Source organism: Silene latifolia, chromosome 8, assembly GCF_048544455.1.
Source record: "Silene latifolia isolate original U9 population chromosome 8, ASM4854445v1, whole genome shotgun sequence".
NCBI classification, from domain to species: Eukaryota; Viridiplantae; Streptophyta; class Magnoliopsida; order Caryophyllales; family Caryophyllaceae; genus Silene; species Silene latifolia.
The window spans coordinates 97,504,065-97,531,892 of record NC_133533.1 but is presented as its reverse complement, the minus strand read 5'-3'; the positions used below and the strand labels follow the sequence as shown (position 1 = coordinate 97,531,892).

General features: G+C 35.9%; 2 protein-coding genes across 2 annotated transcripts; both read left to right on the top strand.

Annotated features, from left to right (window-relative positions):
* Window positions 1-2,442: 2,442 nt before the first annotated feature.
* Window positions 2,443-8,518, top strand: LOC141597093 (uncharacterized). The gene is made up of 8 exons (XM_074417442.1): window positions 2,443-2,575; window positions 2,985-4,171; window positions 4,539-4,604; window positions 5,133-5,277; window positions 5,365-5,583; window positions 6,250-6,466; window positions 7,464-7,659; window positions 8,234-8,518. The coding sequence occupies exons 2-8, from the start codon at window positions 3,015-3,017 to the stop codon at window positions 8,346-8,348; spliced, it is 2,115 nt and encodes a 704-aa protein (XP_074273543.1). The 5' UTR covers window positions 2,443-2,575; window positions 2,985-3,014; the 3' UTR covers window positions 8,349-8,518.
* Window positions 8,519-22,690: 14,172 nt separating this feature from the next.
* Window positions 22,691-23,819, top strand: LOC141597096 (uncharacterized). The gene has a single exon (XM_074417444.1). It carries the CDS (start codon window positions 22,858-22,860, stop codon window positions 23,575-23,577), a length of 720 nt encoding a protein of 239 aa, XP_074273545.1. The 5' UTR covers window positions 22,691-22,857; the 3' UTR covers window positions 23,578-23,819.
* The last annotated feature ends 4,009 nt before the right edge of the window (window positions 23,820-27,828 follow it).

Genomic DNA, 27,828 nt, shown 5'->3' with positions numbered 1-27,828 from the left:
TTTCCATCACATGAAAAATTCTAGGAATAAGAATGGTCACGTGGCGATAAAACTAGACATGTCTAAAGCCTATGATCTGGTGGAATGGAGCTTCTTAGAAAGGGTGCTTAGGAGAATGGGTTTTGAGTCGAGGTGGGTTGATAGAGTTATGCACTGTGTTTCGTCGGTTTCCTTTTCGGTCCTGGTGAATGGGACACCTACGGATGTCTGTCGTCCAGAACGGCTGCTGCGACAAGGTGACCCTCTTTCTCCTTATTTATTTATCTTGTGTGCTGAAGTCTTGTCGGGTTTAATGAGGAAAGCAGTGGAAAATGGGTCTTTACATGGTATTAGTATTGCCCCCTCTACCCCTTCTGTTTCACATCTTTTATTTGCGGATGATAGCATCTTTTTTGCTAAAGCTAATTTGATGGAAGCTAACCATGTGAAGCGGATTCTCTCGGATTATGAATCAGCATCGGGTCAAGTGGTGAATTTTGATAAGACTACGGTCTCTTTTAGTCGGGGTACGAGAGAAAGGGATCGAAGGGATGTGGCGAATTGTCTTAGGATCCAGGTTGTTGATGTGCAGAAGCGATACCTCGGGCTCCCAACTGTAGTGAGCCATTCTAGGAAGGTGGTGGCTGAGGTGATTCGGGGCAAGCTGTGTAAAAATTTACAAGGATGGCGGGGTCAGTTTTTTTCGAAGGCGGGTAGGGAACTATTGATAAAGGTTGTGGCCCAATCAATCCCGACCTATGCGATGAGCGTCTTCAAACTCCCGGCTAATTTTTGTGATGAACTTCGCTCGCTTGTTTCTCGCTTTTGGTGGGGGTCATCTAATGGAAAGGGTAAAATATCATGGGTTTTTTGGTCGAGGCTATGTAAACCGAAATGCTTGGGGGGCTAGGATTTCGGGATTTTCACCAGTTTAATATGGCTCTTTTTGGGATGCAGGCATGAAGGTTACTCACTCATAGATCGAGTCTTATGGCCCGGATTCTTGGAGGAAAATATTTTCCGAATGGAGGCTTTATGTCAGCTAACCTGGAACTAACCCAAGTTACACTTGGAGAGGTATTTGGGAAGCTAGAGAGGTTCTTCGTTTGGGTATTAGGCGGCGGATTGGTGATGGATTGAGCACTATGGTGTGGGTCGATCCGTGGGTGCCGGGTACGCAGACTCGAATGGTGCTTTCCCCTAGGTGTGACGCGAACCCGAATATAGTGGTTGCGGATTTGTGTCTTGCGAATGGTGTTGGATGGGACACTCATAAGGTACGACAATTTTTTCTCCCTTTTGAGCAGGACCGAATTCTAAATATTCGGCTCAGTTCTTCTAAGTCGAATGATACATGGATATGGGAGTTGGAGAAACACAGTGAATACTGAGTTAAAACTGCATACCAAGCAGGATCGTAGGATAATGTGAAGGAGAAAATGTTGTGGAACCAAATCTGGAAGGCTAATGTTTTACCCAAGGGGAAAGTTTTCTTTTGGCAATTCTGCAACGAGGCTATTGCTACTAAATGGAACCTTGCGTCCCAAGTCCGTGCTATGGATATTGTTTGTCCGGTCTGTTGTAGCGAAGTGGAGACTTGTCTTCACCTCGTGAGGGGATGTGGGTGGGCGGGAGGGCTATGGGATAGGTTGGGTCTTGAAGTGAAGGTGGCTGATGGGTTTGAGCGGGTGAGGGAGTGGGTGGAGGAAGTGTGGAGGGAGTTGGAGGATAGCGAGATATATACTTTCATTATGGGGTGTTGGGCGATGTGGGAAGCGAGGAATTGGTGGGTTTTTGAACAAGAGGGGTGGATATGAACAAGGTAGCAATGAGGGTGGAAAATTTGAGGAGGGAGCTGATGGGGAGTGAGTGAGTGACGATGATGGTGGAGGTCGGTGTGCACCAGTAACTGTGGTGATGGGATGGAGGAAGCCGAGAGAAGGGTGGGTCAAATTAAATGTGGATGCAGGGGTGAAAGAGGGATGGGGAACGGGGTTTGGTGTGGTTTGTCGTGATAGTGAAGGTAATGTGGTGTGAGGTTTGACGGTGAGACGGGGTGGAGTTGTGGAACCAAGAGTGGCAGAAGCGGGAGCGGTTTTGGCTGGCATTGAAGAAGCGAGAAGACAAGGGTATAAGAAGATTGAAGTTGAAAGCGATTGCAAGAGTTTGATTGACGCGTTGAAGGCAAAGTCGAGTGGACGGAGTGATTTTCATTTGGTTTTAGATGATATTTATCTCTTTTATAACTTTTTTGATTGTATTGTTTGGTCGTTTGTGAGTAGAAACTTCAATAGAGTGGGGCACGAACTTGCTCATTGGGGTTCGATGCATCTTTGTAGGAAGATATAGGTCGGAGAGTTACCTCGCTCGGCTCAAAACTTTGTTAGTGTTGATCTTGATATATAAGAGAACCCATTTTTGGGATTTCAAAAAAAAAAAAAAAAAAAAAAAAAGAGTACAAATAATGAAGTCGGCTATCTGCAGCCCTCCTCTAGTACTTTCCTCAAACTAAATAAAATCCCCAAATTATTTCTCAAACCTAGCGCCAAATTGCGCAACCCTAATTCAATTCGATTCAACTCCAATTCAAATTCAGGTATGTATTTCTTCCCTCTCTTACTTCTCTTCAGAGTAATCTCAGTTAATTACGGCCTCTGATTTATTTCTGCTCAAATATTATGATTTCCCCCCAAATACTCAAATTGAATTTCTAGCACTTCAATTCAAGCAATTTCAATCAAATCAAATCCTCATTGGATTACAAACACTAGTTATGCAGTTTGCCAGATTAGCAATTAATTAGGTATTGCCGTATTGGTATGATAAACTGTATGTTAGTATGAATGTAGGTATGTTCATTGCTTTACTTGTAGAATTCGTTAAGCATCCTATTGATTTCATCTAAACCCGTGTTCTTGTTTCGCGAGTTTTGAGTTTTATGGTATAGTGTATCGTTTAAGCCTTTTGAATTTAAGCTAATTTGGAGTCATTTTTGCTTTTTTTAGATTGATAGGTTGTCCAGTTTTAAGTAAACAATGGGTTCGTACAAGGAGTCGGACCCTGAACTAGGGTACCTGACAAAGAGAGACACTGAAGTAAAACTACCACGGGCAACACGGGTCAAGAACAAGACCCCTGCTTCCATCCAAATTACCGCTGAACAAATCTTGAGGGAAGCACGTGAGCGACAAGAGGCTGAAATCCGCCCTCCTAAGCAAAAGATCACTGATTCCACCGAACTTGCGGACTACCGTCTGAGGAAGCGTAAGGAGTATGAGGATTTGATTCGTAGGGTGAGGTGGAATACAGGGGTGTGGGTTAAGTATGCCAAATGGGAGGAGTCGCAGATGGACTTTGAGCGTGCTCGGTCTGTTTGGGAGAGAGCGTTGGACGTTGATTATAGGAATCATACATTGTGGCTGAAATATGCTGAAATGGAGATGAAGAATAAGAATGTGAACCATGCTAGGAATGTGTGGGATCGTGCCGTCTCGTATTTGCCAAGAATAGATCAGTTGTGGTATAAGTACATTCATATGGAAGAGATGCTTGGTAATGTGGCTGGTGCTAGACAAGTTTTTGAAAGATGGATGCAATGGCAGCCTGATCAACAGGGGTGGCTCTCTTTCATTAAGTTTGAGCTACGTTACAATGAGATCGATCGTGCCCAAGGAATATATGAGAGGTTTGTACAGTGTCACCCAAAAGTTGGGTCGTGGATTCGATTTGCAAAATTCGAAATGAAAAATGGGGACATTGCCCGAGCCAGAAATTGCTACGAGAGAGCTGTGGACATATTGGCTGATGATGAAGAAGCCGAGCTGCTGTTTGTGGCGTTTGCTGAGTTTGAGGAAAAGTGCAAGGAGACAGATCGTGCTCGGTGCATCTATAAATTTGCGTTGGATCATATACCTAAAGGACGAGCTGAGGAGGTTTATAAGAAGTTTGTTGCATTTGAGAAGCAATACGGGGATAAAGAGGGGATTGATGATGCCATAGTTGGGAAAAGGAGATTTCAATATGAGGACGAGGTTAGGAAAAACCCCCTTAACTATGACAATTGGTTTGATTACATTCGATTAGAGGAAAGTGTGGGTATCAAAGAGAGAGTTAGGGAAGTATATGAACGAGCGATAGCAAATGTTCCTCCGGCCGAGGAGAAGCGCTACTGGCAACGTTACATTTACTTGTGGTAAGTATTGATGTTTTGGTATGAACCATATTTCCCTTTGTTGTATCAAGCTATGAGTCCCTGTTCACATTCATTAATTGACAACTAATGGGCCAGTGGGTTGTTTTCTCATGTTGTGGTTGTGGAAGTAATTAGGAACTTCATAACTGCACAACTCTTAAGATTTTATGTCATTGCGCAACTTAACAGTATAGTGCTTGCTTGTAAGCATGTCAGTAGATTCAAATAGGGACTCGAAAGTTTGAATATAGAAACTGTAACCCTTAATTGTGTTTAAAATAGTTTAAATGTCAGTTATGTTTTACTGGAATCTCTATTTGATTCAGTAACCCGTGCAATTTCTCACTCTCTTCTGAATGATTCCCAGGATCAATTACGCTTTGTATGAGGAACTTGAGGCTGAGGATATGGAACGAACAAGAGAAGTATACAGGTAATTTATTGAGAACATAGCATTTACGCTTTTCTTTATTGTCCTTGCACTGCAATGCATGCTTGCATCTTCCTCAAACATCTTTCCATGGAAAACAGAATTTTCATGGAATTGTTCCTTGCAATATTGTAGTTTCAATTGTCATTTCACTAGTCCGGCTTAGTTTGTTTAGTTTTGGGTACAATTGATCAGCCAAGTAAGATCATTGACGACCTGTATATCACATTACATTGATTGGCTAGATTTTGTAGAATTGTAGTTCTTTTGAGCTCCTACTCTTGGCTTGGTCCGTTAGCTCTTGACCTGTTAACTGTACGCGGAATTTGATGTTCGCGTGCAATGTGCCATCTATGTCTTATTAACTAATCTTGGTATCATCATGGTCTGTCTTTTCTTATTCGTTGAACTCTGTATATCTATAAGAAGGGTAAGATTGAGTGGTTCTGTAATATATTGATTTCTGGGTGTCATATCTCAACTTCTTTGTACCTTTTGTTGTAATAACATTTGCTGTTGCATTTTTTTCAGGGAATGTCTTAAGTTAATTCCTCATGACAAATTCTCCTTTGCAAAGATCTGGCTGTTGGCAGCTCAATTTGAGATACGACAATTAAATCTCAATGGTGCCCGACAGATATTGGGCAATGCGATAGGAAGGGCTCCAAAAGATAAGGTTAATCCTGATTTCTGAGTTATCTTACTAGTAACTTCTAAATTAATTTTTTATTTGCATGCTCTAACAATTGCTCTTGGTTGACAGATATTCAAGAAGTACATTGAAATAGAGTTGCAATTGGGAAACATTGACCGGTGCAGAAAACTTTATGAAAAATATTTAGATTGGTCGCCAGAAAACTGCTACGCGTGGACTAAATATGCCGAGCTAGAGAGATCTTTGTGTGAGACGGATAGGGCGAGGGCTATTTATGAACTTGCGATTGCGCAGCCTGCATTAGATATGCCAGAATTGTTGTGGAAGGTAACTACAGGAATCCTGTTTTCGGAAGTGATTTATGCTGTGAATTATATAAATATAAAGCTCACCTACCTTATAGACAAATTTAGCTCTAAATGTGCTCCGAAGCAACGAGGTGCAAGACGTGAGGCGAAGGTGTGAAAGTCATGCACACTAAATGACTAGACACACAGTCTGTTGCACACAAATTTGTTTGTAAAACATACTTTTGTGCAACGGTACCATAATTTTGTATTTTGAAGAGGAGTTGACATGTGAAGTAAAAGAGTTGGGTATATTGGAGCAAAGGGAAATGCATAACAAAATACGTAAAAGGAAAAATATGAAAATTGCATGCTAGGGTGCCTCTTTAGCTGCTTCTTTTGTAAACAGCTTGTCAAAGGCAGCGCTAGGTGTTTTTGTGAGTAGTTGTGAGTCTTATGCTCAATCCTTTTTTTTCCAAGTAATTCATCAGTTGATATGATTTGTTGTCGAATGTACTGATTTCAGCCTACACTCAGTACGGGGTAGGTTACCCAGCCCCATATCATGTTTAGTTTGAGTCCTAAAACTTACGAGAGAGTATCAAATTTTTAAATTGTTGTTGTTACTGAGTTTTAGTAAGAAAATCAGACAATGCTTTGATGTGTTCATGTTTGAATTTATTGTAACGCTGCGGCTTTGTAACAGGCATACATTGATTTCGAGATATCTGAAGGCGAATATGAAAATACCAGAGCTCTATATGAGAGACTTCTTGATCGAACAAAGCACTTGAAGGTGTGGATTAGCTATGCTAAGTTTGAAGCTACTGCTATGGAAGATAGTGGGGCCCCAGACATGGCAGAGGAGGAAATTCAGGAAATGCTGTGCGAGAAAAAGAAACTGTGTGCACAGCATGCTAGACGTAAGTAATCGTTGTCTCTTAAATGGATTTGTGCTCGTTATCTCTTCTGTTGTGTAGGTAAACCTTGGTTGATAATGTCATTAATTAACTTTATAACATGCTTTCTGAAGTCTATATATTAAAGGTAATTGGTGTAGCCTACAGTATGTGTCTTAGAAAATTTCTCTAGTGTGAACTACTCGCATGTTTCTAAATGTGCAGTTAGACATTTTGTTATGCAAAAGATTTAGGGAGAGCTCACGGTGAAATACAGTAGTAAAATCGTTTTAATCTTTATTCTCGATAAGTTTTTATAAAAAAAATCCGGACTTCGATTTTAAAACCTATAACTTTACCTTGACTTTTGTATTATGTTTCACTCCCCTTTTGTTTTTCACTTTTCCTTTGCTATTTTTTTTTCGCATTTTGAGGTGTGCGTTCACCCATGGACGGTTCTGAAGAATGATTCATGTGAGCCGGCCCCAAATCATTTTGGGATTAAGGCTTTGATGTTTTTGTTGTTGTTGTTGTTATGCTCATTTAATCCCTCGATTGCTGTTGGTTACAGATATCGGTCTCTTTCCCTTTAATTATTCACAAATTCTCATTTCAGACGGTCTTAATTTAAGACGAGAAAATTGTCGCCATTTTATAATTAGAAGTGGTCATTTAATGATAAAAAGATACTAAAATTGTCACTTTCTAACAATAAACTAGTGGTAACTTTTTATTAGAAAATGTTCACATTTTATAGTAAAATGGTCACAATTTTTCCGTCTTAACTTAAGAGTTAAGATGGATACCACCCGTTTGAAATGAGACTTGCTGTTAATTATCTAAGTAGTTCTAGACTTCTAGCTACCAGATCAAAGCTTGAAAGTAGTTTCAACTATTCTGGCACTATTTCTTCTGACTTGTTTGATCTTTACTTTCTTGGAGTTTTGGTGACTGTTGCCTTTTGTGTGAATAAATATTTCTTCAACCTTGCAGTTAGCTGATAACCTTGTCTATGTATCAGGTGTTTTTGAACGAGCTATCAGTCATTACAGGGTTTCTGCTCCTGAGTTGAAAGAAGAGAGGGCGATGCTCTTGGAAGAGTGGCTGAACACTGAGAAAGATTTTGGTGAGCTTGGAGATGTTGCTTCAGTTCAGGCTAAGATGCCCAAGAAACTCAAGAGGCGGCGCCCTCTAATGACAGAGGATGGTCCAGCAGGGTATGTCATCCAACTTCCTAATATACCCGTCATAAATTGGATTTAACGCATTCTCCTTTTTCTGTCGCTCAAACCAAATCATCACATTGGTTGTTATTTTTGACTGTTAAAAGACAAAAATGCCCTTTCAAAAGTCTGTTGGATCAACAATCGATCCATGTAGTAATTGTAAGTAGAGGGAGGGTGTACTTGTTTTCAGACTAGATGACTATGCCATGTCAAAGTGACATGCTATTTGGTTAGAATGAGTCCTTACTCAGGTGCCCTAGTTTTTTTGTTGGACAATTTAACCGCATGATTGTCAAATAATTGAACCTCGCGTTATTTGCACGTGTCCCAGCCTGATAAATGCTTGTATTATTTGGTGAGAGTTAGTTTGCACTGAAAGGTACACAGCTGAATAGACCCTGGAATCATGCTTGTGCTTTGTGATGTCATCTGTGGGTCTTGTTCCAAATGCTTTCTGCTTTTATCCTGCTGCTGCATAAATGAATTTACAATTCTGGCTTTCTCAATTGCCGAAATCTGTTCAATGTTATCTTCAAATGTATTTATTTCTTGTAAATTTTGACAGGTTTGAAGAGTTCTTTGACTACCTCTTCCCAGAGGAAACTCAGACAACCAATCTGAGGATTTTGGAGGCTGCCTATAAATGGAAGAAGCAGAAAGTTTCTGGTGACGATGATTAGCAACTGTGCTTCCCGTAGACTTTAATCAGGTTATTTTTCGTAGTTACTGGTAAAGAGTGCGGGGAAAACTAGTGTACTATCTTCCAATTTATTTTTCATTTTTGTATTGTAACTTGTAGCTCAATGTTGATGAGATTCTGTTTATAGTATTACGCTATTACTTGCAATTACACAGTGGGTTTTAGATTCTCTTGTTATAGAGCAAGCTGGAGTATGGCAATTTCTGCACAAGGATATTCAACAAACAATGTCAGGTGCACTCTTGCCATTTACTTATTGATTTTGTCCCAAAAGATTGTCTAATGTTCATATGTAACTAGAAACCTCAGCCATGTACTTGTATGCAACATTTCAACTATTCATGTACATGACCCGTCTGACACGTACCAAGGAGTCTGACATGTGTGCGAGTCAACGTGCGAGTAAACTCGTACCTCTGTGAAGAAGCTAATTGGCGGGATTACCTAGCGGTTGCACCATCAATCGACCTCACCCAACTCGTAGAATTCTATGCGGCACAAGGCGCTCTCTTTTCCTAATGCTCTAATTCACAGAGATTATTATTATTAATTTTTTTTGCGTTGCCTTCAAACTACTCCGTATTATTTTTTTAAATAATTGATGTTACTGAGTTGTAGTAAGAAAATCAGACAATGCTTTGATGTGTACATGTTTGAATTTATTGTAACGCCGAGGCTTTGTAACAGGCATACATTGATTTCGAGATATCTGAAGGCGAATATGAAAATACCAGAGCTCTATATGAGAGACTTCTTGATCGAACAAAGCACTTGAAGGTGTGGATTAGCTATGCTAAGTTTGAAGCTACTGCTATGGAAGATAGTGGGGCCCCAGACATGGCAGATGAGGAAATTCAGGAAATGCTGTGCGAGAAAAAGAAACTGTGTGCACAGCATGCTAGACGTAAGTAATCGTTATCTCTTAAATGGTTTTGTGCTCGTGATCTCTTCTGTTGTGTAGGTAAACCTTGGTTGATAATGTCATTATAACTTTATAACATGCTTTCTGAAGTATATATATTAAAGGTAATTACTCATCTGATGCAATTGGTGTAGGCTACAGTATGTGTCTTAGAAAATTTCTCTCGCGTGTTTCTAAATGTGCAGTTAGACATTTTGTCATGCAAAAGATTGACGGAGAGCTCACAGTGGAATAGTATATTGATGCTCATTTTATCCCTCCATTGCTGTTGGTTACATATATCGTCTCTTTCCCTTTAATTATTCACAAATTCTCATTTCAGACGGTCTTAATTTAAGACGAGAAAAATGTCGCCATTTTATAATAAGAAGTGGTCATTTAATGATAAAAAGATACTAAAATTGTCACTTTCAAGTTTCAAACAATAAGCTAGTGGTAACTTTTTATCAGAAAATGTTCACATTTTATAGTAAAATGGTCACAATTTTTCCGTCTCAACTTAAGATGGATACCACCCGTCTGAAATGAGACTTGCTTTTAATTATCCAAGTAGTTCTAGCTACGTTTCAACTATTCTGGCACTATTTCTTCTGACTTGTTTGATCTTTACTTTCTTGGAGTTTTGGTGACTGTTGCCTTTTGTGTGAATAAATATTTCTTCAACCTTGCAGTTAGCTGATAACCTTGTCTATGTATCAGGTGTTTTTGAACGAGCTATCAGTCATTACAGGGTTTCTGCTCCTGAGTTGAAAGAAGAGAGGGCGATGCTCTTGGAAGAGTGGCTGAACACTGAGAAAGATTTTGGTGAGCTTGGAGATGTTGCTTCAGTTCAGGCTAAGATGCCCAAGAAACTCAAGAGGCGGCGCCCTCTAATGACAGAGGATGGTCCAGCAGGGTATGTCCTCCAACTTCCTAATATACCCGTCATAAATTGGATTTAACGCATTCTCCTTTTTCTGTCGCTCAAACCAAATCACCACATTGGTAGTTAATTTTGACTGTTAAAAGACAAAATACCCTTTCAAAAGTCTGTGGGATCTCAACAATCGATCCACTTGTTTGCTCAACACATTTGACACCCTTCCCTCCCTTTCTTATATCTTGTGATATTTGGAAATGTAGTCATTTTAAGTGGAGGGTGTACTTGTTTTCAGACCGGATGACTTTGCCATGTCAAAGTGGCACTGGCTATTTGGTTAGAATGAGTCCTTATTCAGGTGCCCTAGTTTTTTTGTTGGAGAATTTAACCGCATGATTGTCAAATAATTGAACCTCACGTTATTTGCACTTGTCCCAGCCTGATAAATGCTTGTATTATTTGGTGAGAGTTAGTTTGCACTGAAAGGTACACAGCTGAATAGACCCTGGAATCATGCTTGTGCTTTGTGATGTCATCTGTGGGTCTTGTTCCAAATGCTTTCTGCTTTTATCCTGCTGCTGCATAAATGAATTTACAATTCTGGCTTTCTCAATTGCCGAAATCTGTTCAATGTTATCTTCAAATGTATTTATTTCTTGTAAATTTTGACAGGTTTGAAGAGTTCTTTGACTACCTCTTCCCAGAGGAAACTCAGACAACCAATCTGAGGATTTTGGAGGCTGCCTATAAATGGAAGAAGCAGAAAGTTTCTGGTGATGATGATTAGCAACTGTGCTTCCCGTAGACTTTAATCAGGTTATTTTTCGTAGTTACTGGTAAACTGTGCGGGGAAAACTAGTGTACTATCTTTCAATTTATTTTTCATTTTTGTATTGTAACTTGTAGCTCAATGTTGATGAGATTCTGTTTATAGTATTACGCTATTACTTGCAATTACACAGTGGGTTTTAGATTCTCTTGTTATAGAGCAAGCTGGAGTATGGCAATTTCTGCACAAGGATATTCAACAAACAATGTCAGGTGCACTCTTGCCATTTACTTGTTGATTTTGTCCCAAAAGATTGTCTAATGTTCATATGTAACTAGAAACCTCAGCCATGTACCTGTATGCAACATTTCAACTATTCATGTACATGACCCGTCTGACACGTACCAAGGAGTCTGACATGTGTGCGAGTCAACGTGTGAGTAAACTCGTACCTCCGTGAAGAAGCTAATTGGCCGGATTACCTAGTGGGTGCACCATCAATCGACCTCACCCAACTCGTAGAATTCTATGCGGCACAAGGCGCTCTCTTTTCCTAATGCTCTAATTCACAGATTATTATTATTAATTTTTTTTGCGTTGCCTTCAAACTACTCCGTATTATTTTTTTGCTTGTCCATTCAAGGTCGGCCAGGCATGATTTGCTTACCTTCGATAAACTATTGGGAAAATGCTCGCGGTGCCCTTGAGGTTTCGAATTTGTGCCCGAAATACCCAATTTTGTGTTCCGGAAAACTTTAAGAGGCTATAACTCGTGTCTACGTGTTTAGGAAGTGATAATTTTTTTTTTTTCAAATCGATTATCTTTTTGAGAACTACGATTTGAAAAAAAAAATGTCGAATTGGATCCCGTGGCTAGGAGTTTTTGTACGTAAAAGTTTTTTTTACCGAACACACTTTGAGTGACCATATCTCTTGGTCACGAATTCCAAACTCGACAATTTTTTTCAAGTCGTAGTTCTCGAAAAGAATCAATTTGTAAAAAAAATTCGTCACTTTCTGAGCTCGTAAACACGAGTTAAAGCCTCTTAAAGTTTTTCGGATAAAAAATTGGGCATTTTGGGCAAAACATCAAAGTTCAAGGGCACCGCGTGCATTTTCCGTAAACTATTTGTCGAGTCAACTCTTTAGTCCACCTCTAGTTCTAAAATTGGAAAAAGGAGAAAATATACAGGTGATGACAGTTTAATGTATAACCACTTGGGTAATCATCAGGTTAATCTGTACCTTTGATTCGCAATAGGAAGATAGAATTCCCTGAAAGATTAAATTCATATGAAATTGAAAATCACGTGAATTGTTTAAATGTGGTTTGGTTGAATGTGGGAACTTCATTTCATGTGGGAATTTCCACTTACCTAGGGGGTTAGATAAGTGACCTCTTAGTCTCCTATTTATGTAGGAATTGGAGTTCCATAAAAAGTTCTACTTTTCATGAATTGGGCAACCAAACAAGACTCCATTTAGCCGCTTCCCATGATTTTCCAATTCCCGTGATTTTAAAAGGCAACCAAATAAGACTCCATTCTCGTGATCTTGAGTCTAATGTTGAAATTGCAAGCACAAATTTGAAAATGGACAAATTTGTTACGTACTCCTTCCAATCTACACCAAAAATAACACTTACATTTTGGTCGTCTTTGAATAATATTTTGACCGTATCTTTCAGGTATACGGGACTTTGTTTTACAAAATAAATTTTGTAAAAGATTTTTTTCATAACAAATCTATATTTATATAAGTATCGTTTTTTTAAATTTTGATAATTTAAACAATTTTTTTGGTCAAAGTTTTTTGAAGTCTACCAAAGGTGGATTTCACTTTGGTGCAGATAAGAAGTAGTATGATTATGAAAGCTAGATTGACCTTTCTGCATGTCCTTAGTCGTCTCGACATGTGTGGTGTGTACCCCCGGATGATTGATAAATATTTTCTCATGTTTTAATTTGTGAACGTTGGACTCAAGTAGTCAAGTGTAATCAACCTTGAGAGATCATTTTCAGTTTTTCTCCCATAAATTTGTATGCGTTCAAACACTATATGATGAATATTATTCAGGTCATTTCAATCATCGGGAATATTATAAAAATTCCTCTTTTTTCATTTTCTTATCAAATTTGAGCAAATTATAAAGGGAAATTTGCACTTGTACCCCTCTGCTATGGACTAATACCACTTATATCCGATCCCTACTTTTCAGGAAAGCCCACTTATACCCTTCAATTTACTAGTTATTCTCACTTATACCGCCAAGTATGGTAGTCACCTCACTTTGCACTTTACTTTTAAGGAAAGTCCACACTCCAACATCATAATATTAAGCACCAACAACTAAGACGTTAAGTGAATTCTCGCTTGTCATTATGAAGCGGGGAAGAAGTGTTAAGTACCCTTACGTACGATGTTAAGAGCTATGTAAACAATATGATACTTTAATTGAAATATTTGTTTTCTTTCCAACAAACATCATTTTTCCCTCCAAATTCATTTTTATATACCTCCACTTCATCTTCAACGTTCATCTTTTACCCTCTTACCACACTTCATACTCAATATTCATTATTTACTATACTTAAGGGATATATGTGAGAATAACTAGGAAGTTGGACGGTACAAGTGGGCTTTCCTGAAAAGTAGGGGTACAAGTGGGATTAACTCATACTAGAGGGGTACAAGTGGGAATTTCCCAACTATAAATCTGAGTTTTGCTCATTTTTGGGGTGCATATTATGTGGAGCGTTGTTTATTACCTTAGGGAGCGTCGTTTTATGTTAATAGCACTGTATCAAGGTCGATTAAACTTTTAAAGCAGGGACTTTCATACTTGACACAACAAAATTATTTTGCTAATATATCAGTTTTATTATTTGTTCTTTGCAACAAGGGCGATTCTAGGATCTCAGCCTCTCGGGGATAGGGAATCAACAAAAATAAAACATAAGAAAGGTAGAAGAAATTTGGAGAAAAAAATTAGCAAATATGGATAATGGTTTAAAAAAAGCGATGGTATGGAGGTTTGAATCCCATCTTCAAGTTCCACAAACACCTTTTCTATCATTCTTACCATTGAACCATGGCTTTCTAACTAAAATATGTTGCACTCTATATTACTTCCTCCATTTTTATATAATGTACCCATTTGTTGAATATATGAGTGGAGTATTTTAATAAAATGAGGGTTCAATTGAACTCCATAAACCCCCACTGAAAACGCCACTGTTTCACAATAACTAATAAACACGAGATGGGTCTGGCCTTACCCGCGGTGGAGGAGAGAAGTCTAACTCACAAGCCCAAGAATGCTCTTATCTCCCAAAATCAATTGGCAATGGGAGAAACACCCCTAGGGCTTATAAGATAGACAATCTCTCTCTTTTTCACCGATGTGGGACTCACAAGTGGATTTATACTCCAACAATAACCTTATTTCGCAACATCTATTCATCTAAGTTTTATAATTGAGCTAAATAAAGTTTATACAAATTTATGGGGATCCACAAGAGTAAATGAATAACCTATGGGTTGACTCAAATAACCAAAGCGTAAGTCTACTTCAAATACAATAAACGTCGTAGTAGAAGTATAAGCGTATAACTCACCTTATCGCAGGTCGTAGTCAACCACGTCAACACGGAAAAGTCGCCCTTTGCCTTTCGTACATCTTCCTTTGTTTTTCCATGTCTCTCACAAAACGACAAAGTTACGACGCAGAAAATACAAACAAAATGACAGCCCCACAATAGAGAATCCAATCTTAAACACTTGAACTGTGTCACTAAACTACTACTTTTAAAAGTTTTAACACCAAAAAATAATACAACCATGGTCCATGCATGCGTTCACACCCACTTATATAATATACTCTGGATCAGGGGCGGCCGGTGAATTCGGGAGGCCCTGTTCCGATTCTTAGGTTGAGGCCCCAAAACAATTAATTGTCATTTACTTGAGATCCTAAACGAAAACTATTAAAAATAAAAATTTGAGAAAAAAGGAAAGGTTAAGATTATGAAAAAAATGCTATGCTTTATTTTAGGCATATACTTAAAACACAAATTATATATATAAATAAGACCGTTTCATAATTCATATCATGAGACGATTTACTTTTATAAAATATACTTCAGTACTTCATATTTGTAATAAATATCTTGTCTTTTATAGAATAAAAATGTCTGACACAATAATTAATAGTTTAATATAAAGAGTAATATAAATAAAAGAAATTAAAAGATGAAGATATAACAAAAGAACCGAGAACTGAGAAAGGTAAAAAAGTATACTTTTCTGTGACCCACTTAAATAAATAAATTTTAAAAAAAATCTGCCTATTGATGGGAAATGAGGATACACGTGTGTTTTGGGTAAACAAAGATGTTGTGGAGTGTAGAGTAGTGACTTTACAGGAGTAGTCCACAAGGAGGAAAAAAGCCAAAATCATTTTCATTTAATGTTATGAATTGGGCTTAGATTTTGGGGCCCTATTTCCCCTTGGGCTCCTGTGCTGTGAACCTAATTGCACAGCCTTTGGGCCTCCTCTGCTCTGGATAAGAGATTAGTAGTATTTCAAAGCATCAAAGGTTGCATCTTGCATGTGACATAATAAAGGCAATTGCATGGAAATGTTGGAGTTTTAGATAGCGGTAAGGTTTCTTTGAAGACCGTTTTATATGAAGTTAATTATGTATGAGTAAAATATATAGTGGGAAAGAGTTGGAAAGATGGTGAATATAAGAATGCACATGAGATAAGATGGTAAGGAAATATGTTTTCTAACTTCTTCCTTAAAATTCAGGCTTCAATAGGAGTGTAAGGGAATCGAGACGTTTTAATAGCCCATTTTAGGCTTGTAATCTCATCCACCAAGTATAGAATCACTAAAAGACTACTCCATCACTAAAAGACTACTCCCTCCGTCTCGATTACTTATTTACGGCATTTGTTTACACATAAAGATTAAAGAGCGAGAGAGGAGGGGACTGTTTGTAGGTAATGTTATTGAGTGAAAAGTAAATAATGGGTTATATAGGTGATTAAATTAACTTTAAAAAGTAATCTCAATATAGAAATGTAAACAAATGAATTGATGCACCCACAGATAAATAAGTAAACAAATACTCGAAATGTTTTATACTCTTGAATACTAGTATACTCTTACCTAACATAATTATTCTCTAACACACCCTCTCAGTCAAAAACGGTAATTAACGGACGCTTGACTAGATGAAAAAATAGTTAATTATGTCGTTTGAGATGAGCGAAGTTGACCTTTATTGACACTCTAACCGGACGTGGTGCCTTGCGCTTGTCTTGATCTTGCCATTATAAAAGTCATTCTTCTATATACTAAGAGAATAAAAGTCTCCAAAGTTTTATCACCAAAAGGCATCAAGCTAAATAAGGAAACAAAAAGACTTCCTTCTTTAGATTATTATCATTTCATAAAAATATAATCTTTTAATCAAATAATAATATTTTTTTTAAAATCTAAATTATACGAGTAATATTTTATTTATAATAAGATAAATCCACTATAATTTTACAAACTGTAAATTTCTAATTTTCTTTTATGTATTATTATATATTAGAGAATGACTGGACACATTTTGTAAAACAAAACATTAAACTGATATTATTAACTTTGTCGCAAAAAAAAAATTCCTTAACATAATTTGAAAAAAAATTATTATTTGTAATCATTAGTTTTATGTTAAAGAAAAAAATTCATTACACGCATTTTATAACTTTACTAAATTCTCTTTATTAGATCACAATTCATTTTTTTTTCTCATATCGAAATACAATGAGGTATATAACAAATTAATTAATGACGTATCAATTTAAAATATTAAAATAATAACAAAAAAACAAAACTTTATACATACCGCAAATGTGCGGGATCTACACTAGTTCCTAGTAACAATAATATATAATAATACTAATTGTGCACGAGGCCCGTAGTAACTCGTGAGACACAAAACTAAAATGTCAAAGTGCACAAGGGTCGTAGCAACTCATGAAACGTCGACAATGAAAAATAAAACAGAAAATAAATCATGGTGTACGAGGGCTGTAGCAACTCGTGAAACACCGGAACTGTGAGAGTCGAAGCAAACTCAACAGTAGTACAACTAAAATAAAATAAAAACGAGTAAAAAAACACGCAAATCCAGGCTTTTTTATCCGGTTGCGGCGACTGGTACAGGCGACGATGTCATAGTACCCGACCCATTAGGCAGGGGTGGTTGCAAAGACGAATTCGAAACAGACAATAACGAGAAGGCGATGATAGGACGTGGCAGAGGTTCAGAATGGTGGCGGTTGCCGAAGCAACATGGCAAAAAGGTTGTTTTAGCAACTATGGACAACGACAAGTGTGATTGTAGCAACAAATTTGTGTTAAGTCTGCAAAAATTAGAGAAAACACAAAAGAATGTAACAGAGTAAATTTTTATTAATTGAATATTTAGGGTACAATATCTAATGTAATCCGCTGATTCGATCTCCACGTAATTTGGATGACGATGTTAAAGGAGGGTCTCAATGACTTTAATTCTCATTTGATGTGTGCTGTTTTCTTCACCTCTGACTGCATGATTCCGGGTGCTTGACGTCGGGACTTGAAGAAATAATCGATTTGATTGAGGGGGGTCGCTTGACTTGATCTCCGTAGTCGATTTGATTTGATGGAGGGTAGTTGATGGACTTGCTCTCCTTTGATGATTTGCTCTGCTAGATGACTAGCTGCACGATGATTTGAAGTGCTTGACGTCGGGATCCTTGGAGAATGAGTCGATCTCGAGATTTGATGGAACTTTGAAGGAACTCTTTGATTTCTAGAGAGAATTTGAGAACTCTCTAGGTCTTATGTTTAATTTTCTCCTCTAATTTTTCCGTCCTTGATTGTAAATGAAGTTGAGGTCTTTATGTAGACACTAAAATTTTATATTTTGATATTTATTTTTTATTCGATATCTTTTCTATTTAGAGATAATTATCAAAAATATTGTGATAATATCTTAGAATATTCTAAAAGATGTTGTCTTGCCCTCCAAGCTACTAGACTATAAATACAACTCTTGTGTTTAGGGTTTGGGAGGAAAGCAGATGGATTAAGTCTCAAACGACCCCGTCTTCCTACTACCAAATTGTAGGTATGATGGAATAAGTCAAAAAGACCCCATCTTTTCTCCCTACGAGATTAAGTCGATAAGACCCTCGTAGCACTATCAAAACCCTAAATCACCTAGAGATGGAATCAAGAGATCTCCGAAAATTGTAACCCTTAATCTTTCAGTTATAAAATAAATCATTGTTCCATATTATTTTGTCCCTCTTTATTTATTATTGCAGGTTCAATTTTTTATGGTTTACACTCTATTTATAGAGAAATTGATCTCTAACCCTTTCTCACTAGCGGGCTTGGACTTGGAAGTCTATTTGGTCTATTGTAGCAGATCTGACTCATTTTGTCGGGTTTTACCACGTTGATAAAACGAAGTCGACTAAATTAATTAAAATGGATTATTTGATTAGATTTCACCCAAACTAACTAGTTTAGTTTACAACAAATATTTGACGGGTCAACAATTTGACTTTGACATCCGACGTGACATTTATATAAATATTACGTGCCTACAGTGATGACGGTGCCGGCATGAACACAATCAACTCAGCAGCATCGGCGGAGGCACACCAACTTGAAGAATATAGTAGGGTAGATAAATTATATTTTATGGAGAATATTGTTATATTAGGATAGAATTATGAGATAATTCACGTGATACCTCTGAGGTTTGGCTTAATTCACGTGGTACCCCTGGTTTTAGGAATGTGCACATGGTACTCTTGAACTTTCGTTTTAGTGCACCATCTGCCCTTTGCCCTTAACTCCGTCAAATATTGTAACGACAACCAAGTTTAGGAGGAAAATTAGTTAGAGCCAACAACTTTTTGAATTTCCAACTAACTACAATCTCCAACTAACTATAACTAATTAATATGACTTTCACCAAATACCCCTGAGGTTTGAGAAATGTGCACGAAATACCCATGTAACCAGAAATTAGTTAGAGCCAGGTTTATAAATGGTAGGATGGAAGTTGTTTTACGTTTTAGAAATCTTCATTTTTAATATCACAATGCTAGTACACTTACTTCATTATAGTATAGACTAAAAACATATACATTATTATGAATGTTTTCAAACTAAATTGAAACATTTTAGCTAAATCTACAATTTCTCTTTTTAAGTCACAAATGCTAGTTGTTTATTACTTCAATTTCTTCTTCAGCTCTTGTATAACATCATGAAATTGTGCAGCTTCCCCTCCAACCAAATCATTAATGCCTTCATTTTTTTGGTTTGCATCATTGAAAGCATTCACATTCATCACATTTGTAGTAAAATATTAAAGGGTTTGCCGCCAAAGGTCCAGATGACCTTATGTTGAATCTCTTCTTGCATTTAGGGCAGTTTTTGTTATATATTTGCACCTCTTTTAAATTAGATCTTGAATTAGATGATTGCATTATAGTAGGAATGTGTTTGTAGTAGTGTTTTAAGAGTCACTCAATGATTTGTGCTCTCAATTTTAACAGCAACTCTCTCTTTATATGCAATAAGTCAGTCCAACGACTACTTTTGAAGCCGTTACAGGTATTTCTGGTTAAAGGGGTATTTCGTGAACATTTCTCAAACCTCAGGGGTATTTGGTGAAAGCCATATTAGTTAGTTGGAAATTGTAGTTAGTTGGAAATTCAAAAAGTTGTTGGCTCTAACTAATTTTCCCCCCAAATCTGATTGCCGTTACAATATTTGACGGAGTTAAGGGCAAAGGGTAGATGGTGCACTAAAACGAAAGTTCAGGGGTACCATGTGCACATTCCTAAAACAAGGAGTACCACGTGAATTAAGCCAAACCTCAGGGGTACCACGTGAATTATCCCTAGAATTATTAGGATAATAATTATGTTAGATAAGAGTATGTTATGTATATGATAATATTTCTAGAATATCTTAAGAATATTCTTGGAGTACCCTCCAAGAAACTCCACTACATATGTAAACATTTTCATAAATAATAAAACAGATCATTATATTATCTTACATGATATCAACCTAAAAACCGATCATCACAAAACCCTTCCGCCTGCCACAATATCGTGCTTCAACCGCCTGCCGAAAATAACTACCTTAAACCATCTCCGGTGGGTATACAATGCTCTCCCGTAGAAAACACCTCTATTAAATTAGGAATATTATTATTAAAATTCATAATAATAATAAAAATGACAGGTTTCATAACCCACAAAACCCAAACCCAACCCATCATCTTCCCCACCCCCAAACGCCCTATACAAGAACAGTAGGTCTCATGAGAGACCGTCTCCCACTAATTTAGTGAGAGACATAATAGAAAAAAAATAAATTTAATGAGTCTCTCACCTCATCATGTGAGAGGTCTCTCAATAACGCTATTGAGAGACTGTCTCTTAGGAGTTTTTGTGATACAAGAACCCTCGTCAATCACCGAACTCCGACCAGTCACCTGTCCTTCGTCAAGCCAAGAATATTCCTAAAATATTCTAGAGATATTACGATATGTATAATATACTCTTTTCTAACATAATTATTCTCCTAATAATCCCCTATTTACTAAATGAATAGGTGAACTCACAAATTTTCCCTCCAAAAAGCATCTCTTTAAATAAGGAAGCTATTGATAATTTAATTGTATTTACTAAATAAAGAAATTCATAATTATAATGTATTTTCATTATATAATTCTTTTCATTAAAATTAATATTTTCATCAAATTATATAATTTTCACTAAAAACTAAACTATTATATTTTAATTAAAGTATAAATAATACTCATAAGACTATAAACTATTAAATTTTTTATTGATATTATTATTTGATAATGACTTGACTCATACTATGTATAAATAAAACTATAACTGGTTTTGATTGCTTTCATAACCAATAAAAGGTTGAGAGAATTTATAAATTGCTATCATTAGCGTTGTGGTATAAAAAATACTTTCAAAAAAATGTATTTCAGCACATTACTCAATCCTCTTGGATGAATTTTCAGTTTTAATTTATTTTTTGCTCGAAACAAAATATAATAACGAGAAGAATGAACAATTAATGAGATACCACTATTATTTTACGGTTCAATTTTACTTAGTTTTCTTCAATAATTTTACAGTTCAATTTTTTTCCTCAAAATATAATACCGTGAAATATGAAAAATTAATGAACTGTTATTTTAGGATGATTAAGTAATACAAAAATAAAAAGTCTATAAATACCGCGCATTCATTGCGCGGGATCTAAACTAGTTCTATACTAATATAACAATATTCTCTAATACGTAAGATTTACTAATATCTATAACCAGTATAATTTTACTACGATTTAGTACTCTTTAGTGATTTCCGATTATGATGTTGATAATATAAATAATTCTCATTTTAGGCTTGGCTATAACTTAATTCCCAATATGGTGTTCATGTAGGTTTGAATTAACTTCCAAACCAGGAAATCAAGAACAAGACTATATTGGGAATTAAGTTTTAAACAAACCTTTAAATTGAAATAACTTTACTTTTCATTATAATTTTTTTTGGTATTTTTTTAATAATGTGTTGAAAGACAAAGTTATTAATAACAATTACATTACTTTATATAAAAAGACTCTTTTTTTTTCTTTTATGTCTTTTCATATTTTCTACATAACGGATTATTTATTATTTCATGTAAACTTATTTTAAACATATTTCATGTAAACTTATAAAATATTATTTACACAGTTTTAACTATTATTGTTAATATAATAGTGTAATGTTTTTATGAAGTTATTTGGACATTAGCCCCTCTTATGCAATATACATATATAATTAAATTTTCTTAACCAATTTCATAATTAATTCATAGCATACTAAACTACTCTGTAATTTACATTTTTCATAACTTTCTTAACAAGACAAACTTATCATTTTAAATATTTTGCATATATATTTGTAACACACTAATACATAATTTTTTAATTATGTTTCTTTATGAACAACATTTAAATAAATTGATTAATGAACCATTATTAATTAAATAAACTAATATGAAATGAAAAACATAGAAAATATTTAATGAAAAGTAATGTCTTTCCAATTTAAAGGATTGACTAAAACTTATTTCCCAATATTGTGTTTATATTGGTTTAGAAGGTAATCCAAACCTACATGAAGGCGGAGCCAGGATTTGAACTTAGGGGGGGCGAACGACTAATTTTATAAGGCATCCCGAAAAAATTTCGAAAAATTTAATTAAAAACTTCGAAAATTTCATCCGCCAGGGGGGGCGACCGCCCCTGCTAGCCCCCCCCCCCCCTAGCTCCACCACTGTGAACACTATATTGGGAATTAAATTAAACCCTAGCCTAAAAAGATAATTATTTTTATTTTCAACACTATATTCAGAAATCACTCAAGAATATGTCAAATATTACCTTATATAAAAGTAGATGACAGAAGAGTTAATTATTTATTTGTTAAGCATTCACAGTTCTACCTCCTCCATATATTTAACAGAATTTATTATTATTTAAAATAGATATTTCCACCTAAAACAACAATTAGTGCAAAATTTGAAGCATATGTCAATCAAAGTAATGGAGTCACTCGTGTTTCACAACTTAACCCCGACAAGAGGGTAAAATCATAATGTTGGTGGTCATCACAATTACGTTCACACACTGCCAATTTTGCAAATATAATAAATGGCCAGTATTTAATAGCCTACCAAATACAAGTATTTAACACTCACTTCCTGTACAAGATCTAGTTCACATACCTCCACTACTTGACCACTCTCCCTTCAACAAACAACACGGTCAACACCTCAAACCTCATCAAAAATGGTGGAAGCATTGTTAGAACAAGCTGCTTGGTTAACTCCTACTTCCCTCTTCCTCCTCCTCAACCTCGTCATCGCTACCATCGTCTTCTCCCACCGCCGAACCAACCACCCCGACAACAACCACAACCACGACTCCACTTCCGCCGCCGCACCTCCCCCGTACAACCCGCCGCAGCTCGCCCGCGCTCCTTCACTCTTCTCCCGCGTCACCTCCTTCAATCTCTCCAACTACTACCCCCACCCTCACCACGACCACGACCAAGACAAAGACCAAGACCGCCACGACACCGTCGACACGCCTCCCTCTTTTTTCTCTCGTGTCGCCTCCTTCAAGTTATCGGGCCGGGCCGACGGTCCCGGTCCGGACGAGAGTGCGACCCCGGAACCTGAACCCGAGCCGAAGATGGAGTTGAAGAGGGCAGTGGTGCGTTCCCCGTCCTTTCTGTCACGTGTTGCGTCATTTACCGTTGGTGGACGGGGGTTTATGCAGGGGGAGGTTTGTGAAGTCGACGCACAATGTAAGGAAAAAGGTGATGATGAGTGTAAGAAGGTGGCGGAGAAGGTGAAGAAGAAGAAAGTGGTGGAGAGAGTCGAAACGGCGTCGTTTAGGAAGAATGAAGAAGAAGTTGATGCTAAAGCAGATGATTTTATTAACAGGTTTAAACAACAGTTGAAATTGCAGCGTATTGAGTCTTTGATGCGTTACAGAAGTGCTTAATTTGATAATTAAGGAATGATGAACGCTTCATTTAATTTTCGTGATTTGTGATTTTAGATTAGATGTTTTAGTTTTGTTGTAACAAAGTTTCTGCTGTATTACTATTATTATGTTCGTTGTGTAAGCTTAGCTAGATAACTCTATTCATAAAATTAAGATCTGTATTTTAGGATTTGTGCATTGACATAGTAGTTATTTGAGTTTCGTTGAATCATATAAACATAAACATGTATTTCTATTTTTAGAAGGGGAATCACAATATCTACTCTTTCGCATAAGGACTAGGCCTGGGATCTGAGTTAAATAATTTCGGGTTTATCATGTGAGGAGACAATTCATTTTTTTTGCAATAAATTAATAAATTTTTTTTTTATTTTTTTAATTTATAAAAATGGACGTCTCATAGCATGAGACTTTTTTATTTTATAAATTGCTATTTCGGTTTGGCAAGTCATTTCAGGTTAAGTTAGATTATTAGAGCCTTTTAGGTTATATTTGTTAAGTTGATGCAGGGTCGCCTTGTTGGATAAAATTAATCATTTTGGGTGGGTTTGTCTGAAAATGATTTTATTAGGTAGATTGTGATTTTCTGGGGACACAACACAAATACGCAATTTGAAAGCAACAGTCTGTTTGGGGATATAGTGAAATCGGTCGTGTTAAATATCGTCGATAATTAACACAACTTTCCAATATTGTCCCCCATTAACTCCTCCTTGTCTCTCTCTCTCTAATCTTTCTAAAACAAAAAAAGACTGTTTTTCGAAAAAAAATCGTAATTTAGTTTACGAAATTTTCGATTAAAACGGTTTTAAACATATCGACTAATGACGATAACAACGATCAAGTTAGTAACGATGTTCGAAAGATATGTTTACGTTTCAAGTTTATGATCTGACGAACGGATTAACGATTATCGATACCCGCGTCCAAAACTAATTTAAGACGGAAATTAAAAAAATATGTCGAAAAAGGGTCTGGATGAAGAAATTTTTTGTCCAGAAAAAAAAAATTTCGTCCAGACCTAGGTTCAGACGGAAAATTTCTTCGTCTAGACGAAAAATATTTTTCGTCCGAATTTTTTTTTTTCCCGGACGAAAATTTTTTCCGTCTGGACGAATTTTTTTTTTGTCCGGACGAAAAATTTCTTCGTCTGGCCCTAGGTCTAGACGAAAATGTTTTCGCCCGGAATTTTTTTTTTTTTTTTTTTGAAAAAAAATCGTTTTTTTGGCTTAGATTAATTTTTGGCGCGGTAATCTATAATCGTTAATCCGTTCTAACAATAACGTTTCTATTCTAAACCACCTAAATCTACTAACTAACTAGTTTTATGCCCGTACAAAAAATGTACGGGTTTGTTTTTAAAAACTTTGTTATTCATAAATATATTCAATTAATTAATGCAAATATAATTCAACGTGAAATTAAATGAAAAATATATAAATTATAAATCTGGTGAAAATAATTTAGACTCCAAATGGTTTTACTGGTAATTAATGCAAATATAATTCAACGTGAAATTAAATGATAAATATATAAATTATAAATCTGGTGAAAATGATTTCGACTCCAAATGGTGTTACTGGTATTGATTAATTATTTTTTTAAAGATTATTATAAACTAAAATTAATTTTAATGTTATTTACCGGAAATTATCAGTGTTAGGACATATTTGTTGATGATGACATGCCCAATTTAACGTGTTTCTAAGTATACCATTTCAGGGATAATGCACCCTCCTCAAGCAAGAATTAATCAATGTCAAAGTCGAGAATGGTTGATAATTTGCTACCCAAGATTTAGAGTCAATTGTGTCATCTAATGTACAAGTTAGGGAGTAGAGTATTTAAAAGCAATAACAATAAATCAAGACTATCATTACCCTTACAAGTAACAATAGCCTGGACTGTCACCATGTCCGTAACACTTGAAATTCAATTTCCTTTCGAAAATCCTTTTTATCCTTTTTAAATGGCTTGGATTTAATTAACAACTTTCAGATTTCTTCTCTAAAGATTTGGGTCTCTAGAAAATAGAAAAGGTTTAGCTAATTATCAATTCAAATTGTTTCCTCTTTGTGCCAATTTGTCTCCTTGGTTTTTTATAAAACAAAGTTTGTTTTTTGCCATTTTTGTGAAAGCTTGTCATCTTGTGACTTTTTTTCCACTCTCTGTTTTCTGAAAAATCAAAGGCTTCTTTTGAATAATTACAAACATTATTTTCTTCTTTTGCCTCTCAATAAAAGTACCTTCTTTTGTGCAAGTTTGGGGAAGTGTTGGTCTTCATCACATGTGAAGACCTTTGACTCACAAACCCTAGCTTGCCTCCTCTTGTGTGCCTCCTCTATAAAAGGAACCCTTTTCCTCACTTTGAAAGCAAGACTTTTCAGAGAAATCAAAAGTATTTTTGCAAAATCAATTTTTAAGAACTCGAAATTTTCTTTGCAAAAAATCTTCTAAGTCTTCAATTGTGACAGTCGAAATCACTGTTACTTCACAGTGTTCTACCCTCTCATCTAGAAATCGTTTGTACCAATAAGTTGTCCTTCTCAATTCTTTTTAAGAATCAGTCTAAGGAAACTTGGTTTGAAAACATTCTAGTTAGAGTGTAGAGTTTGCATTGTTTTCAAGTTTTCAAATCATTTTGATATTTTGCAAAGCTTTTAAAGTCTTCAAGTGTTACAATCACAGTGACTGTTGCTTTAAGTATTAAACTCTCTCACTTATGAACCGTTTGATCTTGTAAGTTGTCCATATCAATTCTTGTTAAAGAATCAGTTCGTGGAAACTTGATCCTTGTAAACGTTCTAAGTTAGAGTGTTGAGTTCTAGGACGGAGTAGTCATTTAACTCTTGTGGCAACCGGAGTAGGTTGTGAGTAGTTGAGTTCTAGGACGGAGTAGTCCTCTAACTCGTGTGGCAACCGGAGTAGGTTGTTGGTAGTTCATAGACGGAGTAGTCTTAGAACTTGTGTCGCAACCGGAGTAGGTTGTTGGTCCTTTTGTTGTTAGTGTTTCAAAGTAGTCGGAGTAGATTACATCACTTATCAATAAAAGAAGATTGGACGTAGGCCTTTAGAGTGTCGGCCGAACCAATTCAAAATCGTTGTGTTGTTTATCTCTTCGCTTTTTATTCCGCTGCTCTTTATTACGTTTGTATTTCTTTTGCTTAACTCTTGAAGTAACAGTTCCACATACTGTCACATTTGGTCTGCAGTCTGTACTTCATAAACTGAGACAAATAGCTACAGTCAGAACAATTGTTACTTTCATACTACAACAAACGTCCATTTTAATACTCGTTTAATCTCTCAATATTATTCGAAGTATTCTTCTATCTCTTTTCATCCTACAACTTACTTTAAGTCAATAAAGTTGAAGTTAAATTTTTTAAATAGTACCTAATTCACCCCCTCCCCCTCTTAGGTACTTGAATCCATAAACTCAACAATCAGACTTTATAAAATGAATTTTATTATTAAACCATATAAAGATAAAAGAAATTGTATTGTATAAGTTACCCTTTAAATGAAAATAAAATGATAGGAAGCTTTTAGTGGTGGGGTATGTAGGGGGTAAGAAAAGTCTTTTAACTTCCTAAGTTTAAGGAGTCAATCACAGTCTCTTAAAAGCTTTAGCTTTTATAGTAAGGTGATTATATACGTAATTTAGAGTTGAAACCTTACCCAACCCGCTCGACCCGTTAGTAAAAATGAAGTTTGATTAAATGTGAATACATGCCACAAATATTAAAATTTATATATGAAATGTAAAATAATAATTAAAATATCTTAGTAATTTAAATTTAAATTACTAACATGATTAAAAAGACGCACTTTAAATAACTTGCTTATTATTTAATAATAAAATACTTATTAAATAACATATTACGTACAGAGTACATACTATGTATAATTATTTGGATATAAGTACGGTAACAAAGGAGTATAATTAAAATATTAATTTTATATAGTTGATTTGTTCTTAATTTTTTTTTCTATTTTAAAATGAAAAATAGGTGTTACAAATTTTTTTTGAGTTGTATTTTGATCTTAGCCTGCTCCATAATCCATCTAACCACTAGTCCCAAACCGAACATATTCTTATATGCGACATGTTTGACTTGGGACTTGACCTTCCTTACCCGTATTTTAAAATTAAAACTACACATTTAATTTTTGATATTTTTTTGTTACAATTTTTTTGGAATTTATTACTTTTATTTCTTTTGCACGGATATAGAACCGCTAATG

Excerpts from the sequence above, each read along its gene's own strand:
- LOC141597096 (XM_074417444.1), top strand. The coding sequence starts at position 22,858 with ATGGTGGAAGCATTGTTAGAACAAGCTGCTTGGTTAACTCCTACTTCC.
- LOC141597093 (XM_074417442.1), top strand. The coding sequence starts at position 3,015 with ATGGGTTCGTACAAGGAGTCGGACCCTGAACTAGGGTACCTGACAAAG. Across the intron at positions 4,172-4,538 it reads CAACGTTACATTTACTTGTG|GATCAATTACGCTTTGTATG; the intron begins GTAAGTATTGAT and ends AATGATTCCCAG. Across the intron at positions 6,467-7,463 it reads GTGTGCACAGCATGCTAGAC|GTGTTTTTGAACGAGCTATC; the intron begins GTAAGTAATCGT and ends TCTATGTATCAG.